Source organism: Motacilla alba, chromosome 3 (genome assembly GCF_015832195.1).
Source record: "Motacilla alba alba isolate MOTALB_02 chromosome 3, Motacilla_alba_V1.0_pri, whole genome shotgun sequence".
Taxonomy (NCBI): Eukaryota; Metazoa; Chordata; class Aves; order Passeriformes; family Motacillidae; genus Motacilla; species Motacilla alba.
This window is the reverse complement of record NC_052018.1, coordinates 51,281,742-51,307,761: the sequence shown is the minus strand read 5'-3', so window position 1 is coordinate 51,307,761 and position 26,020 is coordinate 51,281,742. Positions and strand designations below refer to the sequence as shown.

The 26,020-nt window shown below is 38.7% G+C and overlaps 1 protein-coding gene across 1 annotated transcript in view; it reads right to left on the bottom strand.

The window, feature by feature from the left end:
- Nucleotides 1–357: 357 nt before the first annotated feature.
- Nucleotides 358–26,020, bottom strand: part of CLVS2 (clavesin 2) — a 56,581-nt gene continuing 30,918 nt past the window's right edge. Inside the window, exons 3-5 of the mRNA XM_038132670.1 lie at nucleotides 16,114–16,224; nucleotides 13,387–13,607; nucleotides 358–8,653 (exon numbers count right to left, since the gene is read on the bottom strand). Coding sequence (XP_037988598.1) covers nucleotides 8,566–8,653; nucleotides 13,387–13,607; nucleotides 16,114–16,224 — 420 coding nt within the window. The 3' untranslated portion in view covers nucleotides 358–8,565. The remainder of the gene's footprint in view (nucleotides 8,654–13,386; nucleotides 13,608–16,113; nucleotides 16,225–26,020) is intronic.

Here is a 26,020-nt window from a genome sequence, read left to right as displayed (position 1 = left end):
AACTCACTACAGACAAAGCTTAGAGGCAGGAGAGTAGGAATTATCTTGGAGGGCGAAATGAGCTTTTCTTGTGTTGCATCTCTATGTGATCTTCACCTGTGAGATGAGAGAGACTTCAAAGTGACAGTTCAAAATGGTTTTGTAAATGTGAAATATGTTAACTCTCTAAAACTTACTGATGGGGAGAAAGAGACATTAAGTGTTACCAGACTTTCATGCTGACATACCACTCAGTATTTTTCTTTCAATACCTTGGTAAAAAAAACGCAGTTCATCCAGTTTAAGTATGTCTTCCATATATGTTTCACCACAAGGAAGCCAGACAAACACTCCCAAGTACAAACACGAAAATATATATGTATTTTAATTTTCATTTGGTCATATTTTATTTAACAGAATGTCATTCTTCCTCAATAACCAATGATGATTCAAAGTAGTAGCACTCTCCAAAGCAGCCCATTGATCACAGAGAACTGATGATATTTAAATATACAATATAAAGAGAGATGTTTCACAAAGTTGATTTATCTTCAGACTTTAAGTTAGAACACAACAGACCAAAATTAACCATTTCACTAGGTCCAAGAATAAAATTCAAACTGACAACAAGTTGTGAAAAGAGAATATTGAAACTTCACACAGAAAGTTTATTTATGATTAATAAACTTGTCCTGGCTTTACAAATCTCAGACCCCCTGAGTCCTAACAATACTAAACTGAGAAACAAACAAATTTTATCCTGAGGATACAAGCATTGTTTGTAAATTACGCCTGCAATTTAATTTTGAATTTTGATATGGTGCTATAATATTTTCCATAAGGCTCCAAAGTAGATTGCTGCATGCAAAAAGAACATTATTCAGTAGTTACTGCTATGCAAGAACTACAGATCACAGGAGCCTTAAGGCACAGACTGCCAATCTGCAATTTTAGATGTCACCACAACTAGCTGTTAATCATTATTCTCATAACAGAGCTGATTTAATAGATTATATGAGTGCTTTTGTATTTGCATGAGTGCAGAATCAACAGAGTTTACATGATTTGTACACAGCCTTCACTGGGACACAAGTACTTCCATAATATGTTGTTGATTAAAAGTTGGGGCAGTAGTTCCTATGTGAAAAGTGACAGCTAATAGTCAGGGAAGGTAGCATCTTAAATCACAAGAGTTGTTCCATCTACACTTCTAGCCAGACTCTTTTGTTTTGTATTCCTTTATGATGTGGTTGGCCTTGGTCTCATTTTCCATCTCACCCTGCTAACCAGAGATTTATAGAAAGGAAATATTTAAAATAGTGGTCCTCAATATCTACACTGCATATTATCAGTGTGTTTGGGTTTTTTTGCAGTTTTCTTCAGTTATTCATAGAATAAAGTACACACAGAAGACAGGATGTTGTTGAACACAAGAGGGTAGGAGAAGGGATGAAAAGCTGGGAATGTTTTGCAGAACATATTTCACACAATCCATAGGGTGAAAGAGCTAGAGAAGCAAATGATTTAAAAGAGCCATTATTCTCAACTTGAACATTATCAAACTGCAAACAATTTTTCTTAATATTGTCAGGTAATCTAAATGTGCCCCTCTGAATATATTCATAACTTTAGAATGACATTTTCTACCATTTAATTCCTTTTACCATGGCTACATCTAAGATGCTCGTGAACCTCAGGGACAACCACACTTAAAGGAAAGTGATTATACACTAAGTTCCATCAAGGATACATGCAACCAAACCCTGGAAGTCTTTAAGTTATCATAATCTTAAGGATTACTTGAAACAATCACCAATTTAATATTCTTAGGCATTAAGTGTAATGCTTAAAGTTGTCAGTTTCCTTTAAATCATCCCTGCTCTGAGTGACTAATGGCTACAATGAACATCACCAGCAGCACTGTTTAAAGACACAGGACACAGATCACCAGCTACAGCCAGAAGGCTGCATAATTAGCACAAGACACCAAGGTTTGCAGGGGAGATTCCCACACCACTTCCACTCACAGCTTTCCACAGAGTAGGTGCTGATACTGATGTCAGGGCAGGGCAGGCTGTAACTTGAGCAAGTGCTGAATTCTCCCAAAAAAATTTCTCAGCAGCATGGTTTTGAAGAATATGTCCCTCCTTTCCCTTCCTATGGACAAATTGGGGGTGCTTTGCCCTTCCAGCTCCTGCATACTACATGATACCCACATCCTGCGAGCTACTGTGGAAACAGCAGCACCAGAGGCACTTCAGGTTTAGCATATGCATCAGGTTTAAATATATCCAAACTGAGTTTGTGTGGGAAACTGAGAAACATGTATCTCTCCTTCCTGATGGCAGATGTGTCACGGGGTTTGTAAGTCCTCCCTAATATTACTGAGCAGGTGAAAGCCTCCCTCATAATTAAAATGGTTAACCAGTTCACTCCAAATTCCGAATGTTGCTTTCTCCCTAGGCCTGCCACCTTTCCTTACTGCCATAGGGCTCCTTTCATTATCTCCTTCCACGACTTCTTCACCCAGGTATGACACAGCACTTCTCATATTCCCGGGACCCATTTACATCTGCTGTCTTGTTCTGACCCCTTAAATGATGTTCACAAGCTCAGCTACAGCACCTACCATTTTACATGGTAACTCATTTTCTAAAGATTTGGGAAACTCCATCGTGGCCATACATGGCAGGCCATGTGAAAAATGGGAACTCTGCTCATAATGTAGAGCGGGGGACCCATAACAGACTGCTGATAATTTCTTGGAAGTGTTAATGAGAATTCTATCACATCATTTTTGCCATTCATACAGCTTTCCACTGCAACCTTGCTTCTTTCTGTTTTGATTTTTTAATTTTTGTGTTTTATCATCTTCTATTATCTCTCCCCTTGATTTCTTCTACTCTTAAATTTTTATTAACCAAGGGACCGGATTTGAGATGCCTGCCTTTAGGCACTGCTGTTTGTTGCTGATGATGCGACAGCCTCTTTAAGGAATCACAGCCGCATTTCCATATCAAATAAAAATCCTAATTAACTCCCACCATTTGTCTACTGCAAATTGACAGATATGTCAATTCTCTGGAAGTGAATTCTCTGCAAAAGAAAGCTTTGTTATACCTTTATTTGAGAGGACTTACTGTGAGCCACTGGTTCAGAGAGAACAGATCTGGCCGACCCCAGTCTTTGCAGACAAAATACTTTGGCCACATTTTAACAAAATGTGTACCATAAGGAATTATCAGCATCTTCCTTTGGAGGTCTCCCTATTTGCCCTGTGTGCAGTGCTTCCCCCTTGGCTTTGGATTCCACAGCAATAGCTGACCAATTCATATTTTGAACTCACTGCAGAAACTTCTTTTTTCTCTAGTTTTAAATTCATACCATGCAAGTGTTTACATGTCTTTTATCAATCAAAGCAGTTTACACACACAAAACACTGGAGGAGGAGTGACAAAAGAGTGGGAACTTCTCACCCATGTTTCAACTTCACCACTGCCCAGCACTGCACAAGTTGTTATTTTTTAACAACAAAAAAAACCACTTTGCAAATTATGCAATCCAACAGGGGTCAGTGCTGTTTTGTGCCAACAGACACTTATGAAGGAAACAAATTAAGATCCCAAAAGCTGATGGGGAAAAAATTCCTACACAACTCAAAGCTGAAATGCAGACTGAAAGGGAGGTCCAAAGTGATCTGCTAAATACAGATTTTGACACAGGATCATTCAAAGTTACAGGGCAATACAGGACGTGGGATTCTAGCTACCTGGCTTGCACTTTCATTCGGGGTCACCTGAGCATGCCTCTAAACAAAATGTTGATGTTCCTTGTATAGTTAATGGAAGATAAATATCTTGTTTTGTTCCTGACAGAATTCTTTACTGGGCAGATTTCATTTTGGGGGAATCTTTGGATTAAACTACATTTTTTCCCCAACAATCAGACAGGGAAGAAAGGCATTTCATTTGGGGGACATACACCCTTTTTGCCATTTCCTCAGCAGAAATGGTTAAATGTACACTCAGATTGAACTCCACAGGAAAGCAGATCACTCCTGGTTTGCAAAGGTCTCTTGGTAAAGTGTTTAAATAAACTAGGCATGAGTGAATCAACAATAAGACCTTCTCACACAAAACAGGGACACACTATCTTCTCTCCTGTTAAAATCAGAGTGAGTGATCAGTGTCATCTTTTCCACACAGAAAAAATGTCTTCCATTAGGATATGTCTCTAACTCATTTTCTACTACTGTTTTACTACCTGAGAAATGGGATGACTTTTATTTTCTCAATTTCATAGAGTGTTTTGAAGTTTGTGGACAAAAGAACTATTCTCACTACCCAAAGTACACACTCACAGGCTACCTGCAAAATACCTTTCTTTAGAGAGACCTGATCCAGCTAGCAATGTGATTGTTTTCTTCAGTGTAATCCTTTGAGACCTTTGCTGTTGTCTTTCATATTGATAATAATCTTCCAAATTTGTCTTGGAACCCAACACTGCTAATAGCTCAGCAGGACATTCCCCAGACACAATTAAAGATTACAAAATTCAAACTCCCCCTAAAATCCCATTTTAATATTCTAAATAAAATTCTGAAGCCTGATTGATTTTGTTTTTTTCTCTCTTGCATGCTCTTTCAAACATGACTTTATCAAAAAACTTGATACACACATACATTGATAATCATAACAACAGAATAACAGGTATATGACCAAAACTCATTGCAAAGTGTTTTCCAAGTAATGCTAAATGATAGTTCTTATGATGCTTGACAAACTTTAATTTCCGGAATGGAACAGGAAAATAATAAAAGACATGAACAAAATACTGTCAGGTTACAATTTTGTCAGGTAATGTGCTTAGGCTTGGCTGTGACTGTCATTAAACAATACAAAGAGCATTCCATGCAAGGTACTGAGCTAAGACATTTGAGAGCAACATTAAAGTGAATCTGCTCCTCCACATATCAGTGACCTCTCAAGGTCCCTTTCACTCCTCTTTAATTCTGTTTTCAGTTTGTGACTAGGCATAGCATGTTTGTAGAGTGCAAAACATCTTCTTAAATATGCTATACAGTAAATTTACATTTCTGTAAAGACATCTCAAACTATTTTACAACTAATAACTATTGGGAGGGAGTCTGTGTATTTGTTGGAGCTTAGTGGGTCTGCTTACCTGTCTCTATGAAGCTAAGAGTCTACTGACATCTCTGATTACAAGTAGGTTTTGGTCATGGACGTTTCCATAATTTTTCCAGATATTTTTAGACATTTGCATCTTGGAAAAGTCATCATGTAAGAGGATATTTTTAGATCTTATCAAAGGCCCAAAACTATAAATTTTTACTCTTTTTTTTAAATTCTTTTTTTAATGTAGTTGGACAGGTATATCCAGTTTCTCCACTAAGTTCCTTATATTGCAGGATATTTTTATATGCATATCAGCATGCATAATTACTACAAGTTTTTATTCTACCCCATACACAAGTAAGGTACGAAATTAAGAGGAGTTCCTCTCAAGCATGTGCATTCTGTTTTTAGCACTTCAATTCTGCTATAAAAATTAGACAGCAATTCCTATGATAATAAAGATTGGAAAAAGTTTTCAGTCCAAATTCATCTCATAAAAATTGAACTACCTATAAAGATTTTCTACAAGAAAGGTGGAACCCTTTATGTACCCTGATATGTAAAAGAGAAATGCCTTCAAAGAATAGTGAGAGCAGGTAAAGTATATTTATTTCTTTTACCCATTTCCATATTCTTTTTCAATGTCACAATTGCAATTACAACTGTCAGAATTTGATTCAGTGAAATAAAAGCTGCAGCCAAGATGACCTGTAGCCCAACTCTTCAAGAGAGAGGATCTTATTGAAAAAGCAGTTTTGTTCTTACTGAACGATGAGGTCCCAGTTACACAAAATTATAATATATCCTACTTTCTCCTTCTGGAAAAAATGTATTCATACTCATTACCTTAAACTGAAATCAGACATCAGGAAATATTACATAAATTACAGTTAAGGATTTAACTTAATAAAGGAGTTTCAAACAAAAATTTATAAGCTTCAAAACAAATTTCAAGCTTCATACAGCGGAACAGATTTGCATTTTGTGATTAGACAGGTGGTGTACTCTGAAATCAGCATTCTGCTGTCTTACACCAGTCTGGCTCATGTATCTAAAAGGATCCATGAAGATTTTGATCACCACTGTGTCACAGCTTGTATAAATGTGGAGTACTGACTAAATCCTGAAGCCCTTATAAGGAGAAAATTTCTACTGATGTTTTAGTTTTATCTGATAAGAATTTTTAAATCATAACCATGGCAATATACTATTCTACTAACCAGAAGTGTGGAAATATATAACATACATTCAAAAATGGCACTTATGCGAATACTGGAGACACATCTCTCTTTTACAGCATGATTTTACAAGGAATGTGAAAAATAGAACTGAATAAAAGAGTATATAAGAACTGATCATTTTTTCAAGTCTCTCAAACCACAAAAGTAGTATTAGGACAGTTTCTACTACTGACAACTTTTAGAACAGACTGATAAGAAGTTCAGGCTCCATGTCTTTCCTCTCTGCATTTCCTAACACATACCATGAAAACAGAATTAGGAAAGCAGAAAGGCAATGAGTTGTCCAGACAAGTTCCTGCAAGCTGATGGCATATTAGGGCATACACTATTTATCAGTGCTGCTAAGGACCTGTGAAGGAGGAAAGCTTTATCTGTGAGTTGCCTGGGCTAATCAAGGGTGATGCTGGAAGAGTCAGGGTCGTCTCAGCCCTGAGAAATGCTGAAGCTGCCACCACAGGAGTTACAGCTAAACTCGAGACGACAGACTTTCAAGTTTTCACTCTCTGCTCTTAACCCATCTCAGCCTACCAAATCTTACAGCTGTAATCATCCTAGATGAGAAGAGGTGACCTACAACCAGTAACTTGGAAACTTCACCTATCACTGGAGTGATGGAAGAAATGTTTTAGACTCTAGCACTTGGGAGGCAGGGTTGCTGTGAACTATCACCTCCACTATGGTCAGTGTTTTCATAACTAATCCCTGCCCTGCCTGAACATGCTCTTACAATACCTTTAATTATTCAGATGTCTTGCTGGGCACCCTGTATGTCTTCCCACTCTGTTGATTTAACTCCTAATAAGAAATTACCTTCTCACCTCAGCCTACCACAGGCTGCACGCACATCAGTCAGCACACAGAGATGACACAGCCCCTACGTTTCAGCTGATTTACCCAATCCCTAGTGAAACCTGTTGCCCTTTTGAGGTAAAATGTAGTTCTCTATTATGGCACATGTTCAGTATATACAGTTACACTAGAACCAAAACAAAGGTGTCCCAAACTATAGACTGAGATGTTTGACTAAAACTTACTCATATTAATCTTTGCTTGGAGTGGGATGCTGTTGATCTATGGAAAGTTTTACTATATTAATAATGACAGTGTCTCAATATACAATCTATAATATATCTAAGTACATTGAATAGGTATGATTTCTTGTATAAACCTTCAATGAAATATACTTATCTAACAATGTCACCTTGTACGCTTGTCAGAGATTGGTAAAAATATATATATATATATATGTATCCAGTCTCCCAGTGCACAGAATTCAGCAACTAACCACTGCTGCCAGGATTTACTTTCAGGTACTGGTTACTCAACTGTAGTTAGAGGACTAATGTCTCACTCCAATGGAGAACAGAGTTCTGGAAAAATTCTTGATGTGCACCCAAAATGCAAGAGAAGTAACTCCAATGTGTCCCACATTACAACACCCAGATTATGGTACCAAGCCAGGTTACTTGTGTAAATGAAAAGTTAGGGAAGAAACTTCAAAGACCCATACAGCTAAATGACAAAGCTATCCAAGAGTTGGTTCGTGTTCACCCGTGATCTTTCTCACAATGCACATTGTTCATGCTAAATAACAATCCTAGACCCCAGTGTTATTTGAGAAACCAATTCCCACAGTCAGGAAACACTGCACTGATTACAGCATCTCCCAAGTACTTATATTCCCTCTTTATCTTAGCACGCTATGTGATCATTGCAGAAAAAAATCCAGTAGTCAGTGTACTAGTTGGCTTCCCACGGGAAGGACAACTCATAATTGCCTTTGTTATTTTTCTTTGTTCAGTATGTTTCTCTCTGTGCATGTGTGCATGGGCATGTGAGAGCACACATGTTTTCTTCTCTTTTATGGTGTGCTTCACTGACATATTTAATAGTCACTCATTTCCATAGCACTTGTTTACCATACCTTATAAATGTAAAATTGGAGGATTATATTGTATTTACAAACAAGTTGGCACTTACAGAATAAATTATTGATTCCTTTTCTTTTTTATTTAATTTTCTTTTTTTTTCTCCACTTCTCTTTCACCAAAGGGCTTCCAGAATTCAGGCAGAATAGCAACACCTGCTGCCAATATGCTACATTAACATGAGTAAATAGGATTCCAGCTGTTACACTCTTTCCCAATGATTTTCTTGTTGCTGAGAGGCAGTGCCTTCCACCTCAGTTCATGTCCAACGCTCAAAAACTGTTAGTCAAGTGAAAGCAAGGGCTGCATGTTTTCTTCCTCATTCTTATCCATGCGTTTCAGCACCCCAGGATCCACAACTGACTGAGACCTGCAGAGGGACAACATGTTTATTTGACATTTCTAGATCAAGACAAATGAGGGTAAACCTCAGCTTTCTTTTGTTTATTTTAATTTCTGTCAGGGTTTAAAAATAAGGGTACAGCATTACCCAAGCATCTGATCATTGCAAATCATCAGGAAATACACTCATGGAGGAATAACAGGGGTTTAAAGGGCTCAGTGCTGATCTGTAAATATGAAAGCAAAAGGTGGAATAAAGTGGATCCTCTCTTCAGTGAAATTGTGAAGCAGAGAGTATCCTCCACACACAAGAGAAAACTAAGCTGTCCTCAGCAGTGACTAAAGCACTGACTGTCTCTCCAGAAGGTTATACAGCAGCGGGCTGGCAAAGAAGGTACAATTCAGCCACCCAGCTGGCTAATCACACACTGCAATTAGCAGGATGTGTTAGCTGGAAGCACAGGTTGCTCCTTTTCTAAATAGCATCTCAATTCAACAGTGCAAGATCCTAAGTCAAACCTAGGATCGGTGCCATGGTTAGCAGGATTTCTGAAGCAGCACAAATGTGTTAAACTCACTTTTCAGCTCAACTGAACAAGGCAGGGCAAATTCAGTGATGATTGTAAATTTCTCTAGATTCTCTGATTCAGCCCAGAAGCATAACATGATACCTGTGCCCTGCAACAACCATATGTGAGAGGCAAAGAGGAAAACCGAGTCTCCAGCTAAGTCAAAATGTTCCATTGAAAACAAATCCTCAAATCCTGGAGTGTTAAGATGGGGTCTCACATCAGCCATGGCTCAGCTCATCAAAAAGCAGCCACTTTTGGGTTACAGAAAATGCAACCCTGGTTAGATGTTTCCTTTAGTGAGAAAAATCTCAAGTAGGAAATGCCTGCTTCTCTTTCCTTCTGTAAAGATGTGACATGACTAAAGAGCATGTGTACATCTCTACAATGCAGGCTTTTTTTTTTTTGATCAGTGGAAGCACACTGTGCCTGCAGCATTGCTACAGATTTGCCCATTTAGAGGGCTACAGTGCAGAGAAAAACCATTACAAATTCTTTCCTAAGATAAGCATACAGAGTCAATCCCCCCCTCTTATAAACTGGCATCATCCAGTGAAACCGATGAATGAGGCTGATGAGGTCTTTCTCAAAAAAATTTAAAGAAAACTTACAAAAGCACAAGAAAAACATCTGACTTAAAGCTTGGGTGAAAACTTTAGACACAAGGATATTTTCTAATAATATTTATCCCATTCTCATACTAATACTAAAATCAAGAAAATTAGCTTTAAAAATATGATCTCTCTTGTGATAAGCATAATTTAAACTTTTTTAATTTAGAGTGTACAATAATACTTATCCTGAACACTAGTCAGTTCCTCAGGCAGAAAACGAAACCACTGAATTAAAAATGCTTTTTAAAATCTTCACAAGGTACCGTGCCAATGCAAAGCTGATTGAAAATTTGCTGGTAGGAAGCTGCACTCATGGAAAATCCAGTTCATCATGATAAAAATTGCTGTGGAAGCAAATTATCTTCAAAGGTTTGCCAACTGGATGTAAATGCTAAAACTGAGCCTTTTCCTCGGCTGCCAGTGACTGAGCAGACGAGGTTTCCAGCTCTCATCTGGGGAAAACTGAAGGGGAGCTGGAATGGCTGCAAACCTGGCCTCCAGTTCCCAGTGAGGAAGCTTTGGCCATAAATTCCCAGGGCCTCCAAAACCCCCAATGCCAAGGCAGGTGTGAAAATCCAACTGCACAAATCCTGACCTATGGTTTGTAAGCTCAGATGCCCAAATGCCTTGAAGGAGAAATACTTTGCACTCAGTTTTAAACACAAATTTACTGTCATGCTTCATCCCATTCAGCAGCAATTCACAAATGAAGGTATGTTAAAGGAAAAACATTTGTTTAAGTCTATAGCTCCTTCTCTTCTGCCTACATCTCCCAGAAAAATTTACAGACATTACTGAATACATTCTGAAAAAACACAGTGGGCCAGAGTTATACTACCAAGTCCCACTGCAGAGGTGAGGAACCAAACCACAGCTCCTCCGCAAAGTTTATCAACACAGACACCTGGCCTGCTGAGTTAGGTGAGAGGAGGATGCAGGTCTCCAGCTGGGTGCCTCAGGATAACAGACACGGGTGAGCACAGCCACAGGCTAAACCTGACTGCTGAGACAGCTGCAATGTTGCCAGATGACAAAAACAAGCTCTCTCAGATGTCTGTGTTACAGGTGGCATTAATCCCTCCTTATCTCCATCATCCTCCCCCCAGTCAACCTTCCTTTCAAGGTGAGGTCATCCAATTCACCAAAAGTTCAAGGAGATCTGGAGGAATGTCAGTGGTTCACACTGGGGGCAAAAAGAAATGGAGGGTAAGAAAGAAATGAATTCTCAGTAGCAGTTTGGTTTTAGAAAGGCATTCTTCCAGGAAGTAAACTAATTTTAAAATGGGAAGTCAAATTAAATAAGGTAATTGATGGAGAGCTGCTAGATGCTTGTGAAATTTGTTCCAAGCTAAGCACTCTTCATCACCTTAGTAATGGGATTTTATATGTTAAAAATCTTATGCACTAATATATCATACTGACTGTGGGTTTAAACTGAGAGAAACAACCCATCAGTTGCTGAATACAAGTTAAATTTAATTTTTAATGAAATAAGAGTTTATCTGTTTTATCGTAACTTTTCTATTCGTGTTTTAGCAGAGTCTGCGCACTTAGTACACTGAAGTCTTGGGACTTTCTGTCAGTCTTAGTACTAGCACAGCAAGTCTACTTAGTACTTTTTATGTCCAGCAGCAGGGAACAAGGATTCCAGCAGATGCTGGAGGCATGCTAACTGAGAAAGAATGCATAGAAGGTGAAGAAATTTTAGCATAATATTATGCAGATACAGATTTCAACATGTTTATTTTCTGCACTAGGTCTCCTACTGTGTTAGTTCACCCAGAATGAAAGAATATCAATTTGAAGCTTACACTGAAGTGTAATACTGTGTGAAAAGAGTTTTCAAGAACAAGTTAAATGAGAATAAAAATTATTTGAGGAAGAATGAAGGATTTGGTCAACTCATTGCTTTTCCACTTAATAATATTCTTGCCCAGGACATTTTGGAAAACTCTGCTCCAAACAGGATCCTCCAAAAGGACTTGTCACAGGCCTTCTCATATTTTATTTTGTTGCACCCTTGGATGAAGTTATTTACTCTCACAACATCATTTTGCAGTTCATACAGAACTGCATTTCAGTTCCTTAATTCAGTCCTTCTGTCTAAGACAGCTTCTCTATTGTCTCATAATTCTTGTATTATATGCAAATCATACATAAGTGTATTGCTCACCTTTCCCCTCCCCTGGCTCTTTTTTCTCTGTCCCATTTTCTCCATTAATTTTGTTAGTTACACATTTCTAGCTTCATATATCTGGGCACTGGGGATTTTGGAGCCTCTGGGAACTTATGGCCAAAGCTCCCTCACTGGGAATTTGAGACCAGGTTTGCAGCCATTCCAGCAGCCCTGTCATATAGTTTCAGAACCTTTTTTAACTTCTTATCCTAGCTCATTCCTATCCAGTTTCTTGCTATTTCCCACTTTCAATAAAGTGGAGGTTTTTTCAACACAAAATCCTTAAACTTTATTGGGTTTTTTTCCTTTTTGTATTTCCTACAGCAATGTTATGTTTTCTCATTTGATTCCACAAAAATATCTCCCTTTTAAACCACACTGTCCTTCCCAGTCTAGGCAATATTTTCCAGCCAAAATCATCTTCCTGGCTGAGAAATCTGAAAATATTTTATCCTTTTTGATCTGTTTCCAGTGTTTCTTTCCCTTCTGCATCACATGCTGTCTCCTAAAACTGGGTTCTCAGCCTAGCATATCCTAACTTAATTTAAATGACTTTATATATTGGTTTCTTCCTTGTTTGTTCTTTTCTGATCCATTGCTAGGCCTGTCCCTTATAAGCTGCACTCTGACTTTTGCTGCCCTTTCTGCTGCCCTTTCTGCTACCTTTTCTATCACAGTTGTAATCTTTACCCTTTTCTCTCCTACTGCCCTGGCAAGCTTGGATCAGATTCACCCCTTCCAAGTTAATGACCTCACTGCTTCCATAGCCACTGGAGAGGTAACAAAGACCTTCCTATACTTTATTTTGAATGGTAAAATGCAGCAAGCAGTTACACTGTACCTTCTCAAAGAGAAGAATATCAGAATGCCAGAATGTGTACCAGACTTGAGTATAACAATTGGCAATGATTTTGATCCTGATTCTCCTCATATTTTCTCAGGCATGCAGTCACTGTGACTGATGGTTCAGATGCCATAAATGTCCTGGCACCTACCGGCTGGTGGATACCAGGCAGTGGGCTATGACATAGAGGAAGATAAGAGCTAACGCCACCACCCAGCAAGATAATTGGCCCAAATTTACCCTCTGCATGGAGGCTCACACCAGCTAGAACTGTTTCTCTAATAAATACTGTAGACTGAGGTGAGATTCCAAAGACAGTGCTGTCTATACAACCTATATGGCACCACAGAAAAAATCAGCTGCACTGAGTCCACCACTCATGTGCAGTAATCATGGCCATGATCTCTCATAAACACTGATCTTTTTAAGAAAGGGAAGAAAACACAATTTTCTTTCTATATGATAGGCTGACCTATCTACAGCTTCATAAAGGAGGAAGAAGGCAAATGTTAGTTAACCTTCTGGCAGTACTAGAAGACAACAGTACCTTTAACTCACCTTTTCATGGATTTGGGAGAGAGGTCCTTTTCTATATCCTTTGCAGGAGCGTTGTAGGAGTCCGCATTGCATTCACTGTCATCATCGTACTCATGGTCAAGCAGTGTTCTTGCCCACGTGCCCATGTCATAGGGGGGCAACATCCCTCCAAACTCTGAAGGCAGGATCTCAGGGTGTATGAGCTGATGCAGGCTGTTGAGGTTGTTACCATGCAGGAATATCTGTATGTACGCATGCAGGTGAAAACACAGGGGTATCACCAAAAAAACATCAAAGCCCAAGCGACATCATCATTATTAGGAGGATATTGTACAATTTCAACATTCTGGTTGTGTTGGGCTAGCAGAGGAAGGCACATGTCACCTCTGCCTTGAGCATGGTCATACTATGTTCATAAATCTCCAAAGTGGTTAAAGCATAAATAACTTAAAATGTGTGCAGGGAAAGGGACTAAGGGAGGGTAAGAACTGGTGTCTGGTAGCTAGATGGACAGAATATAAGACAGACAAACTGCCTTGTTAATCTCTTGTCAATTCCTCTCCCTAATTCTGTGATTTAAGTGAATAAATTAAGATTATGACAAATGAATACAAATAATACCATACACAACAAGAAATATATATTGACTTTCAGCATGCAGCCATGAATTCTATAAATAAGATAAATGGTGCAGTGCAATGATAAAAGTGCTGGAAATATTCTCCTCCTTAATCTAGTCCTACCAGTAACTGCCATTTATACTTGACAATACAAGAAGTAAGTAATAACAGTAAAACACTGTGACAACACTGAGGGAATAGCTGATAGGCTATTTGATATTTTCCATCAAGGTTTTGGTAGACTGATATTCATATATACTTTACACTTATCTATCTGTATATTAGTGTGGTGTGACATGAATACTTGTATTTCTGTTTATGTTTAACTTTAGTGTTTCCCCGCAGAGATCTTTCATGTTCCATTTCACCTTGCAGGGACTCCTCTGGGCAGCTATACCCTTAGCATGATCTATAAGAGTTAAATTCAAAAGGCAGAAAGACAAAGACCAAATATATGCTTGTCTTTTATTGCTTACTTCAGACCACCTTCCAGTCAGCTGTGGACCCAGGAAAGTTAGTATTTTTCATGTGCAAAACCAGTGATTTTCTTCCATCTCAGAAAGGAATTTATCCTTTTGTGAAAGAACATTTATTAATGGTGAAAGTTATTTGCTTTATGGTGCCTTTACAGCTAAGTGTTTCACTTCTTAGCAACTGTTTTCTATATATGCCTAGTACTGCATTTATCTGAATGTAACTATCACTTGCAAATCTACATGATAAATTTAAAAAATACATAATAATTCAGGATAAAAACAATGGATAAATAATAAGCCCGATAAAAAAATATAAAGAGAATTCTTTTGGGTTTGAGGGGTTTTTTTGTTCAAACAATCATTTGTTCTGCATCGAATAAGTTTTTTTAAAGCTGATTTTAAATTTTATGTGCTGGTCATAACTTTCACATTTTGACACTAAGTTTAGAACTGCAAATCAATATTTAACCACCTGACTACTTTTTATAGGTATTCAGTATTGACAAAAAACTGGTGTAAAAAGTCAGCATTTCTGAAAATATGTGCCATTGATTCAGGTGTTTAAATAAAAATTTAGATGCTAACTGATAAGCCTCCATGTTCAACTGCCTTGTCACTTATTTTCAATGCTGTAACCCCTCCTATGAGCTGCACCTTACTCCCTAGTTATGCATCTGCAGCACTTGAGTTGAAAAGGCCCCAGACATATCTGGCCCTACAATGTTCTTTGCAGAAGCTGCAGTCAACAGAGTGCAACTGAATCCTGCAAAATGGGGCTTCATTTGCATATTCATAACAGATATTACATAAAAGGCTTTGTGATCTATAGTTCAAAATCTGGAAATACCAGAGGCCTCTCAAGCGTAATCTGTGAGTAAAAAACACCTCAACACCAAGGATCATTGTGGCCTTGCAGAGCGTGTTTGAGGAGAAAAAATACAGAGCTGCTTAAGGAGCTGATTCCATTGGAAAAAAAAAAATCATCATGTTCTTTGTAGTGCCGTCGTACATGATGTTGATTGTGTTTTCCTGGATGACAAATTTCCTGTTACAGAAATAATATCATTCTATACGCTATCAGCAGCAAGCTCTAATTTAATTGCACTGATGCAAATGGTACAAATTCAGCATCATCTCGGAGCCTGCTCATGCTTATGCACAGATGCATGCACACAAATTCCCTTTTATTGGTTTTCATTTAAATTAGTATTTGCAAACTAATACTACTAGATGCCAGCTGGGTATTTTCGCTCATGCTAATGTCAAGGAAAGCACACTAGGAAAGGACTTTGTAGTCACTAACTCTTTTTTTAAAAGAAAGACACAAATAACTTTAACAGAAACTAAACTGAACCGAATTGAATACAATCTTAATAGAAACTGTAATGTTGGCAGTATTTTTTTATATAACCCCCAGGAGAAAGCATACACTTACATTTTAAAATACATTTAAGTGCACTGCTTGACTGTGTCCTTAAAGGATAATGTTGTGTAAGTTTCTAAAACAGCTGAAGGTACCCTTCACAACACAGATATATTTAAACATTTTCCACCAATAGCAAGCTGATATCTCATGTTAATCTACTTTATTAGAGTATGATGCATCTGCTGATGACGACTGCCAGGAAACGGACAATTAAAAAGAAGAATACCCTTTTTCGTGTCTTCTCCTTCAGAAAGGGCCGGATAACTGTGTAGAGGGCATGGATGTACCACGGCTGATTGACGAAATGTATTCCTCCAAACCGAGCTGGAAAGCTGTCCTGTGTGTCACAAAACAAATACACAAAATTTGAGCCAATTCTTAACATATGTAGCACATGCATCTAATACCTTTTTCTTCCTGAATGCCTTCATTTTAATAATAAACCTTTAACAAGAAGAAAGATTACTCAAAACTGCGTCCTCTCAGTTGAGTTCCAACCTTCTACAGCAAGGAGCAACACACCTTGGACAGCGCAAGTGTGCTGGGATAGCTTTGCTATTCAAATAAAAGCACAGCATTTCTGACCTACAGAAATGCTTTAAACATTTATGATTTGCCCATAATCCATCTATACAATGTATTTTTCTCTTTTCCACTTCTAGGGATTTTATTCATTTTTAATAGTAACAATCTCAACTCTTCCAGTGTCATTGAAGAGCGCTAAAAATGTCCCTTTAAAAATGTCCCTTTTGTCTCCCCCTTGAAAAGAAAGTGTAAATCTAAGCTACTATTCAAAATGTCTCCAATATTATCCATATTTCATAAAACTGAGACTGCATTAAAAATTATGCACAAACCGTTATGCAATATCCATGGCAGTAATTCTTGTCACATAGTCAGAGGCCTTCTGGGAACTTAAATGTAAGGACAGCATATCTGTATTGAAGCAATGGCTTTTCTTTTTTACTTGCTGAAAATCACAAGGGGCAGATAACTCACTAGGAAAAGATTCTGATATGCATTTTCAATTTCTAAGTCGAGAGAATAAGCCAGAGGGTTTGGCAGTTTCAGGAGGGCAGCCGCGCTATCCTGGAATGCAACTGCCAAATTCCCTGTTCTGTCCTCATTTTGTCTTCGCCTGGTTGATCATACGCACAAACAATGCAGTAAGCCAGCTCCTATGTTTCCTAGAGTAGCACCATTGAGGAAGGAGATGTAAACACGTGCATGCATACTCCCTTTTGTTTTCATGGCTTATGTCAGAACCTTCTCAGTGAAGAACCTTCCTTCTCCTAGTAGTTATACAGACTTCCTAAATCAATGGCTTTCATTTGAAGCTTAATTCAACAGGTGACACAGCATAGGCAGCCATGGCAGTCACTTAGATCACGATCAGGTTCCTCACAGCAGCAGCAGCTCCCATTTGACCATACAGGTAACAAACAAAGACATCCTTTCCAGTTACACCTCCTCTTCCTTCTCTCTTCCTCCTCCTATGTGGATGCAATAAAGACAACTTCAGGTCTGTGTCACTGGGATCAAAAGCTCAAAAGGAGGCAATCAAATGGTCTGACATGGTGCTTTGTGCTAACAGACCTATTTTGCCTCCTCTGGAGATAAGAGAGGAGGCCCTACGGAAGCACCCAGCTGCCCTGATGTAATCTGCAAAGCACCACTTGAAGCACAGAGTCATATAGCACACACCAACAAAATGGCCAAGAAAAGAATTATTAACTATTCCAGCCAATCAAGAACTGTCACAAAAGGAAAGCAGAAACTGCAGGGAGGAAATCTTTCATTAAATGTTTCCAGATAGGAATAAACGTTGAAAAAGTGCAACTGCCTGCATATCTACAGAACCTCTTTAGTTCTGCGAATGTGTTTAGACCTGTGGGAATAACAAAGTACTTACTCGTCTCCAAGAATCCATTCACATCCTGTCAGGCACGCCTAACCCAGGGGCTCTTTACAGCAAGGTACCTCTTGCCTTCAAATTGTAACAGCTTGCTGGATTTTCCATCAAGGAGGCAGCACCTTGACAATAATTTACAGGGAGGATGACAACCACAACACACACTATTCACATCTGGCTTGCCAGAGCACAAGTCAGTGCAATCAATGGTCTGTTTTGCAGCTTTTCTTCAGAAACTTTTGATTAACAGCAGCTTTGGAAGAAAACAATCCTATCAAAAGATTGCTGCAGCAGCCTCATTCTGCTAAATGCACAATTCCTGTCAGCACTAACTAAATGTCAAACAGGATGGTTGATCATTTGGCACATAATTCAACCTGTTCAGTATTGTAAATCCCCAAACACCATTCTGAGGACACAGCTATGATGTGCAAAAGGTAGTAAATTATGTTTGTATCACAGTGATCCAACAAATCCATTTGGGAAGGATAAATCACTGGATGACACCTTAACCTTTAGTTACAGGAGATACAATTCATCTACAGAAGGTTGTATTTATTTGGATTATCACAGCTGGTTCTCCAGCAAAGAAATCAGGTGGTCCATGCTGCATACCATGCACAAAAAAGCACACACTTAGAGATGCAGATCTCAGCAGAGCTGAGAGTCACACAGAAACGGAGGATAATTTGTGAATAAGAAGATCTCAATAGGCAAACTGGCATGTACAAACACAGATTCAGAGCAGAGTGCCAATGGCATTTGTATTCTAATGTGGCCTCAGAATGCTCTGTATCTTTTTAGAGATATAAAATTTCCAGAGCAGACAAAAAGATTATCCTTAAAAACTACCACTTTGACACATCTACTATCTTTTCCTACATCTTGGAAACCATTTACATGGAGGACCACAAATATATGTGGAATGATCCTCAAACAGAAGGTGCCACTTGATCTTAAAAGCCAGTTTGTTTCAGTGTTTCTCAGAAATTCTGAAAGCATTTTCTGGAACTAAACAGGATGGGTATTTATCAGTCTCTGTGACAGAACTGAGGTGCCCAGATTCAGAAGCAGTTCCTAAGGTGTAATTAGGACCCCCAAAAATTTGTGCCAAAAAACAGAAAGGGTGATTTAGTCAGAATGATCCTACATTGTACACAGTGCTTAAACTAGTATTCAAAAGCTGCTGAAAGTAGATCCAAAAGCAAATCTCAAAAGCACCTGCTGAAAAATAAAAAAAAAAAAAAGCAGAATAAGCAACTACATCAGCTGGAGAAACAGGTGTCAGAAGGTTGTCTTGCTCTTCTCAGATGTACCTGATTTCCACATGGGGATTTGCCAGACAGATGGTCATCCTTACACAAACAGCAGGTAAGAATTTCTTTCAAATCAGTGATTCTTCTGGGGATTTATGTAGATTAGGTTACAAGCATGGTGGCAGCCACAACTGCCTCTGCAGACATACTGTACTTCAACAGATGAGCCCATAACCCATGAATCACATGAATTCTAAGTAAAAGAAATCTCTTGCCAGACAAAAGTAAGAAATGGAGATCAGCTGCAAAAAGAGCTGTGCTTCTGACTGGAAGGAAAAGTAATAAATCTGATGGGGTATTAGCAAACTGCAAAAAAGAACTAATTATGTCTAAACAGTGGGTGGATTTTTCTTCACATTCACTCTGTTTCAGCAGCAGAACATAACTTTTTCTTTTCTCTGATGAGCACAGCTTGTGACATGCCCATGCCACAGACACAGACAAGCAGGCAGTTATTATCAGAGACCACAGGCCCCACGACATGAGGCTTGCAAGTGACAATTAACAGTAGGCTTCCAAGGAAGAGGCACACCCCTACACTACTGTCTGCAGCACTGGGGGAATACCAGTGCACCAGAAGCGTCACAGAACGATCCCTCACTGGGTTTCCAACTCTTGTGGAATGGCTCTGTAACTCACAGCACAGCACAGCAACTTTACCCTCTCTGCCAAACATAATTTACACAATCTATCTTTACAAGCTTTCTCTCCAGCTGCTGCTGCCTGCTACCACCCTTGGCACATACAAAGAAGCCAGGTTTCCACTTGCCAGCCACCACATTCCACCCTGCGATGGGCTCGGCCATCGCCTGAGCCAGCTCTCAGGGCTTCACAGAGGGTCCCCTGCTCCACTTTGGCCTTAAGGAATTCCTACAGCATAGGCAGTAACAGCAAAACCAGTATATGACTTTTTCAACAGTACTTATGGGAAGAAACTGCCAAATTCCTACTGAAAACCACTTCATGGTATCAGGACTGTTATCATAAAAATAACCCATCTTTACCAAATGCAAAAAATCAAAGAACTTCTTAAAGGCCACAGCATTCTTCACTCCTTTAGCATAGTGTCTACATTTAAATCTCTGAAGTCTACTTTTAATGAAGCAGCCCTCCTAGCTGAACTCATTACTGTAACCAAATTTGTTTGCACAGCTTTTAGAAGTGTAATCTCAGAAACTGCTGAGTCCACTGTGTGCCCAAAGGCGCTTTGACAGTCCATTGTCATCAGAGCCCTAAAAATATGCTGCACATCTACAGCAAAAAGCCTGTCTGGACACATCTTGCCACATATTGACACCGAGAGAGTGCTTGGGCATGTGTACTCTGGGGTTATTTGTGAGGGTTTGCTGTCCTTAGGTGCAGTGAAACTGTTTTTGCAGACATTCTAGAGATGTCCTTCAAAGTACAGTCTAGACAAACATAATGAACATGCTCACACCCTTTACTTAAGGCTGCACTTGAGTGCTCTGATGAATTCAGTCTGTTGCATCTGCAGACAACGAGAGGTTACAAAGTCAAAACTGCAACAGCAGTATCTTCATAACAAAAATTGCAAGTTCAAAGAAAGCATACAAAACTATTAATATCTTAACTGTGACTTAAGACTTATTCCTCAAGATAATACATTAGTCCTCCTTTAGCTTTTCCTCTAAGTCAAGCACTTCAGGGAGAAAAAAAATTTATTATGATGAACCAAAATAGTATCTTCATAATGGAAAGCTCCACTAGAAAGAAACTGAAACATTCTGTCTTCTACAAAATGCATCACAGCTAAACTCCATTTTTAGCATGTTAAAGAGAAAACTATGGAAACTCATGGAAAGAACAGACTCTGACTAGAAGGAATAGCTCACATCCTTATCCAAGAGGTGAACTACCAGAGGAACCAAAAGTCACTGCCATCTACATCAGGACAGGACACCCATCTTGCTACCGAACTGTAACTTTTGCCAAAGGTAGGAAAGAACGAGGCATCCCTAATACCAAACTTCCTGCCAGCATCCATCCATGGCATGAGTACTTGCAATGTCTCAAACAAACAACCTTCCATGTCAAGACTGATCACCTATGCCCAAGACATGACTGGAACCAGCAGCAGGACTGGATGATTAGGAGACTGGAAAGTGAATATTTGGCATCTAAAAGAATTTGAGTTGGATTTTTTTAAGGAAACAGATGCTAAACACACCAGGGAGAATAAATAACAGGTGAGGAAAGAACCTTTCAAAACAAAGAACAATGCTGACACTGAAACAAAGGGGGGAAAGCTGACCAGGAACACAACTAGACTGGGAGCTGGTAGACAGCTTTGAATCACCAAACATGCAAGACTGGCACCCTAACTAATTTTGAGAAAATTAGTAAATTCTCAAGAAGCTAAGCTTCAGCTTGTCTAACAACAGGAGACCTTCCCTCTGTACCTCTCTGTTAAGGCTCTTTTAAGGTTCAGCTCTAAAAAAGAAGACTCAGGTGGTGAAATTTTGCTTGACTCCTGGAAAAGCTGCACTAGTGATTTACCTCTGTAAAACTAACATGTTGTTCTCTCCTAGTCTGGGTTTTCATTTTTATTACACAACGTTGAGCCATTTCTAAGACAAACAAAAAGTGCCCAAATAAATTTTTGTTATTGTGTTCAACCAAAAGGACAGTACCTAAAGGCAAATTGCATCATTCAGTGATATTCCTACTAAATAAGATTTAATTATGTAGAACTGGATGTTGTCATTTGGCTAAGAAGCTTCCAGTGAAGCAATTCGACTTTTGGCAGTCCTTTTCATTTCTATTAGTCATTTGATCTTACAACTCATATAGAAATATGTTAAGCTGGATGAAATGAGAAAAGAGATGGTATCCATCCAGTGAGAATATTGCTTTTTTATTGAAGTATCTGTTTTAATTTCAAATAGTCTTCCACCTTTCATTTCAATATGCTACTCATAAAAATTATATATTGTTTAAATTAATTAGGTGGGATTTAAAATTCATTTGACCGTATGTGTCTGCATGTTTATATATAAATATAATAAAATTTAAAACCTACATAGATTTTGTGCTTTCACTGTTTGGATAAAGGGATTATATCACTCCAATTTTTAATTAGGTGGGCTTGATGAAGAAAGTATTTTGTGTAAAACCTTCATTTTAATTAGAAATTCCTTTATTTCTTTACAAATTATCTTCAATAGGTTTTTACCTTATTTAATTTTAATTACAAATTGGAAATTCTTTTAGAAATTTTTCTTCATTTTGATGGAGACCTGGGGTTTTGAAATTTGGTCCTTGCCCTATTTGTTTAATTTAAACCTTGAAGATTAAGGCTTTATTTATAAAGAAGAAATTAATAATGCTATTTTTCAAGGACAATACTGTTTTCAGCTATCAGCATTGCCTCTTTTCTAACACTTAATTTGGAATGTGAGATATTAAAAAGAGGGAAAGGAACCCAAAAATTTTTACAGCCTGATGCTATTTTCCAAGTCAGCAAAGCCAAAAAGAGAGCAAGAAGGAGGGTAAAAGTAGGTTCTTCTGTTCTGTTTTCTACCCTGTGATGAAGATCATTCTTTACAATAGACAATTATCAGACGGTGATTTCTTCTATGGAAATTCCCATAGGGGGGAAAAAAAGTGTTTTCCAGACAGCTTGTGCATGTCTTATTAGATTAAGATTACAGACAAAGAGAAAAAAAAACCACTATACTGCAAATTGCTGTGCATAAATACAGTAGCAATACTTTCATAATACTGATGGAATAAAAGTAATGTGGAAAATTACTGTCCATAAAGGATTCCATACTCCAGTTCCTGAAGGCAGAAGTCTGTGGCCAGGGACTGCACAGCAAGAGCTGAAATGCCACACCAGCATCTCAGCTTGTACCACCCCCATCCTAAAGTCACCCTCTTTTAGTCAGTGAGACTGTCCAAACAGCCCCTGGTCTCTGCCAAACTGCTGACCACAGGGTTACTGTCAGGATGCTTTTCATCATGCAGAAAGCTTCCCACAGGCCTGAGGACACTTCAAAGAGGAGCATTAGTAGCTATCAGATACCATCCCCCTTCCTTGTACCTGACCACTTTCAAATATGAGCAGGTTAAACAGCACCTGGGAACTAAGGGATTTTTTAGGATAATGTTAAGATGGGGATTGAAAGAAACAAGGCAAGGCAGAAACCATAGAAATAAAATAAAAGTGAGGAGCAGAAGAAATTAAATAAAAAAGCAATTCAGGGAGAGATATCAAGACACTACTATGATCCACAAGAGAAAACCATTCATCTTGTTTCTTTTCTAGCCCCTTTTCAAAATTTCACAGGAAGGTAGGGAAAGAGAAATAGAAACTATTTCTGCACAGAGGACCCATGTTTTACAGTCACATGTCAAGACTGATTTTAGGTGCAAACCTGAACTCAAATAGGGTAAATAAACACCAAATCCTGTACCTTTCATGTAATTTCATATATCATTCCAGCTGATAATTTCCCAGGACCAGACCCAGCCTAAGGATTTTTAGTTTTTCAGGATTGACTTCTGTCAAAATTTGCAAGAAGCTAATCTGAACCTGTCCAGGCAATGGGGCACACAGGTCTGCTGATGGACAAGGTGAAGAAAGATCCTGCACAGAGGGAAAATGCATGTTTTCAAAAGGCACTGCATAGCTATTCAGTGCCAATAAGTTACTGAGTTGAAAGATACCATTTCTCCTACCATAATATTCACTTTTTCTCCCCTAGAAATTGAGACTTTCTTAATTGGTGCCTACAAATTTATTATTCAAAGCTCCTCCAAAAATGCAACTCTCAGTTTCAGACAAGATGCATTAAAACTGGATTAGCCCTTTGTAAGTTTCAATTTACAACAATACAATAAACCGAAAACTATAGTGTTTCAAGAGTTATTTAATGAGCCATGTGTTTCCTCATACTATGAGGAATCAATCTCCATTACTGCAGTAAGCACTAAGAGCCATAATCATTTTAGCCATCCAATTTTAATCTGTCACTCCATGCAAATGACAGTCCTGAGAATTGAACTGAACCGTAAAATTGGAGTGATAGTGATTTGAGAAAAATCAGCTGAGGACAGCCACTGAGATCTAGAATGCAGCATAATTAAGCTTTAAATTACAGAGGAAATTGAATAACTGACTTGAGATCCATTAATAAGTATTATATTTTATTAAGAGTAGAGGTATCATGAACTATGCAGCATATATAGTTTCAAGAGGTCAGTTCCCCACAGGACAAATCTAATTCGCGTTCCAAAAAGTGGTCCAATATTTTTGTCATAGTACAGAATGAAGATTTATTTCAGCCTTTCAGATTTAAAGAAAACCTTAATCTGAACTGCTCAGCTACACTTTATCTTTACAAAGGTGCTTGAAAAAATATGATTTCCTGCATGCTAACTCCAACTTCCCTCTTCTTCTGCACTCCTGAATGACTGCTGGTGGTACATGCAATATGTGCCTGGGAGTCCAGGGAGTTTCAATATTGTTTGAGGGAGAACTGTCATTCAAGTTATTACTCTAAAGGACCATAAATCATTGTTGTTGAATTCTAACTTCAGACATCAGCCCCTTGTCTTTGTAAAGCCATATAAGCATGGGTGTCTCTGGAGGAAAGTGACACTCTTTCTATGGAGGAAATCTTCCAGTAAAAACCAGAGATTCACAACAACTAGGAAAATAAATAGTTACATGTTTTACCATACATATCTAGGACAAGGCTCATGTGTTTGCTGAGCTATCAGGGTATGCCAGTAATGAAGAAATGTGATGGTGGGATCTCTCTTAAAATCACACTTTCGAAACTCTTGAAAATTCATGTGCAAGGAACTAGGAGATCAAAACCAGAAATGCAGATGTCTTCTTGCTAAGATAGAAGTGGAACCCATGTGAATGTATTCCGAGCAAGAGAAAACAACAGTAGCCTCAGCTCATATCACATGGATACCCACAGAGAAAAGAACTCAACTCTGAAACTGTCTGGAATGCAGGGTCCACTGCTGGGCTTCCCAGTACAAGGCAGACAGAGACATACTGGACACAGTCCAGCAAAGGGCCAGGAAGATGACTCAGGGATTGGAGAATCTCTCATATGGACAGAGACTGAGAAAGCTAGGAATGTCCAGGCTGGAGTAGAGAAAACTCAGGGGAATCCCAGCAATGTACATAAACACCTGAAGGGAAGATGTAAGAATCTGGAATCTGGAGCCAGGCTCTTTTCAGTGGTGCCCAGTGATAGGCCATGGGAACAAACTGAAACACAGAAGGGTCCTTCTGAACATAAGGAAACCACATAAGAGCACGGAGTTCTAAACAACACTGATGAAAAATATAAAATCACTGAGATTAAATAGTCTTTTTACCTGGTATTTTTTAAACCACTTACCACAGCTGGGCTATTTTTGAAATTCCTCACCAGCAGAAGTAACCAGTGTGATGACAGACTTCTCAAAGGCAATTAAAAAATTATTTGCTGGTAGATGTTAATATTTACTCTATGCAAGTTACTCAAGCTTCTTGGCTTGGCTGAGGTCACTCAACAAATTACTGTCAAAAATGTGCTTGGCTTTCTCCACCTAAACAAAGGGAAGCCCTTACCTGCAAACCCTGAAATTTCATGCATCGCACTCTTTGAAACAGGATTACAAAACACAGCCACTGCCAAAGCTGTCAACACAACACCGAACAAGTTCCGTTTCCAAAGGCTGGGAATGAGCTGCCTCCCCAGTTCTGGCACCCACCAGTGAGCCCACCTTTTCAGAAATGTCAGAGGGCAACACAGGCAGCTCACAGACCAGGGAAAGTCAGCAACAGTCAAATTAACTCCATTCATTAACCACACCTTGAGGAAAGAAGTTCAATATCCTTTTTGAAACTGACAATTTGCTGCTCTGCTCCTATCTCA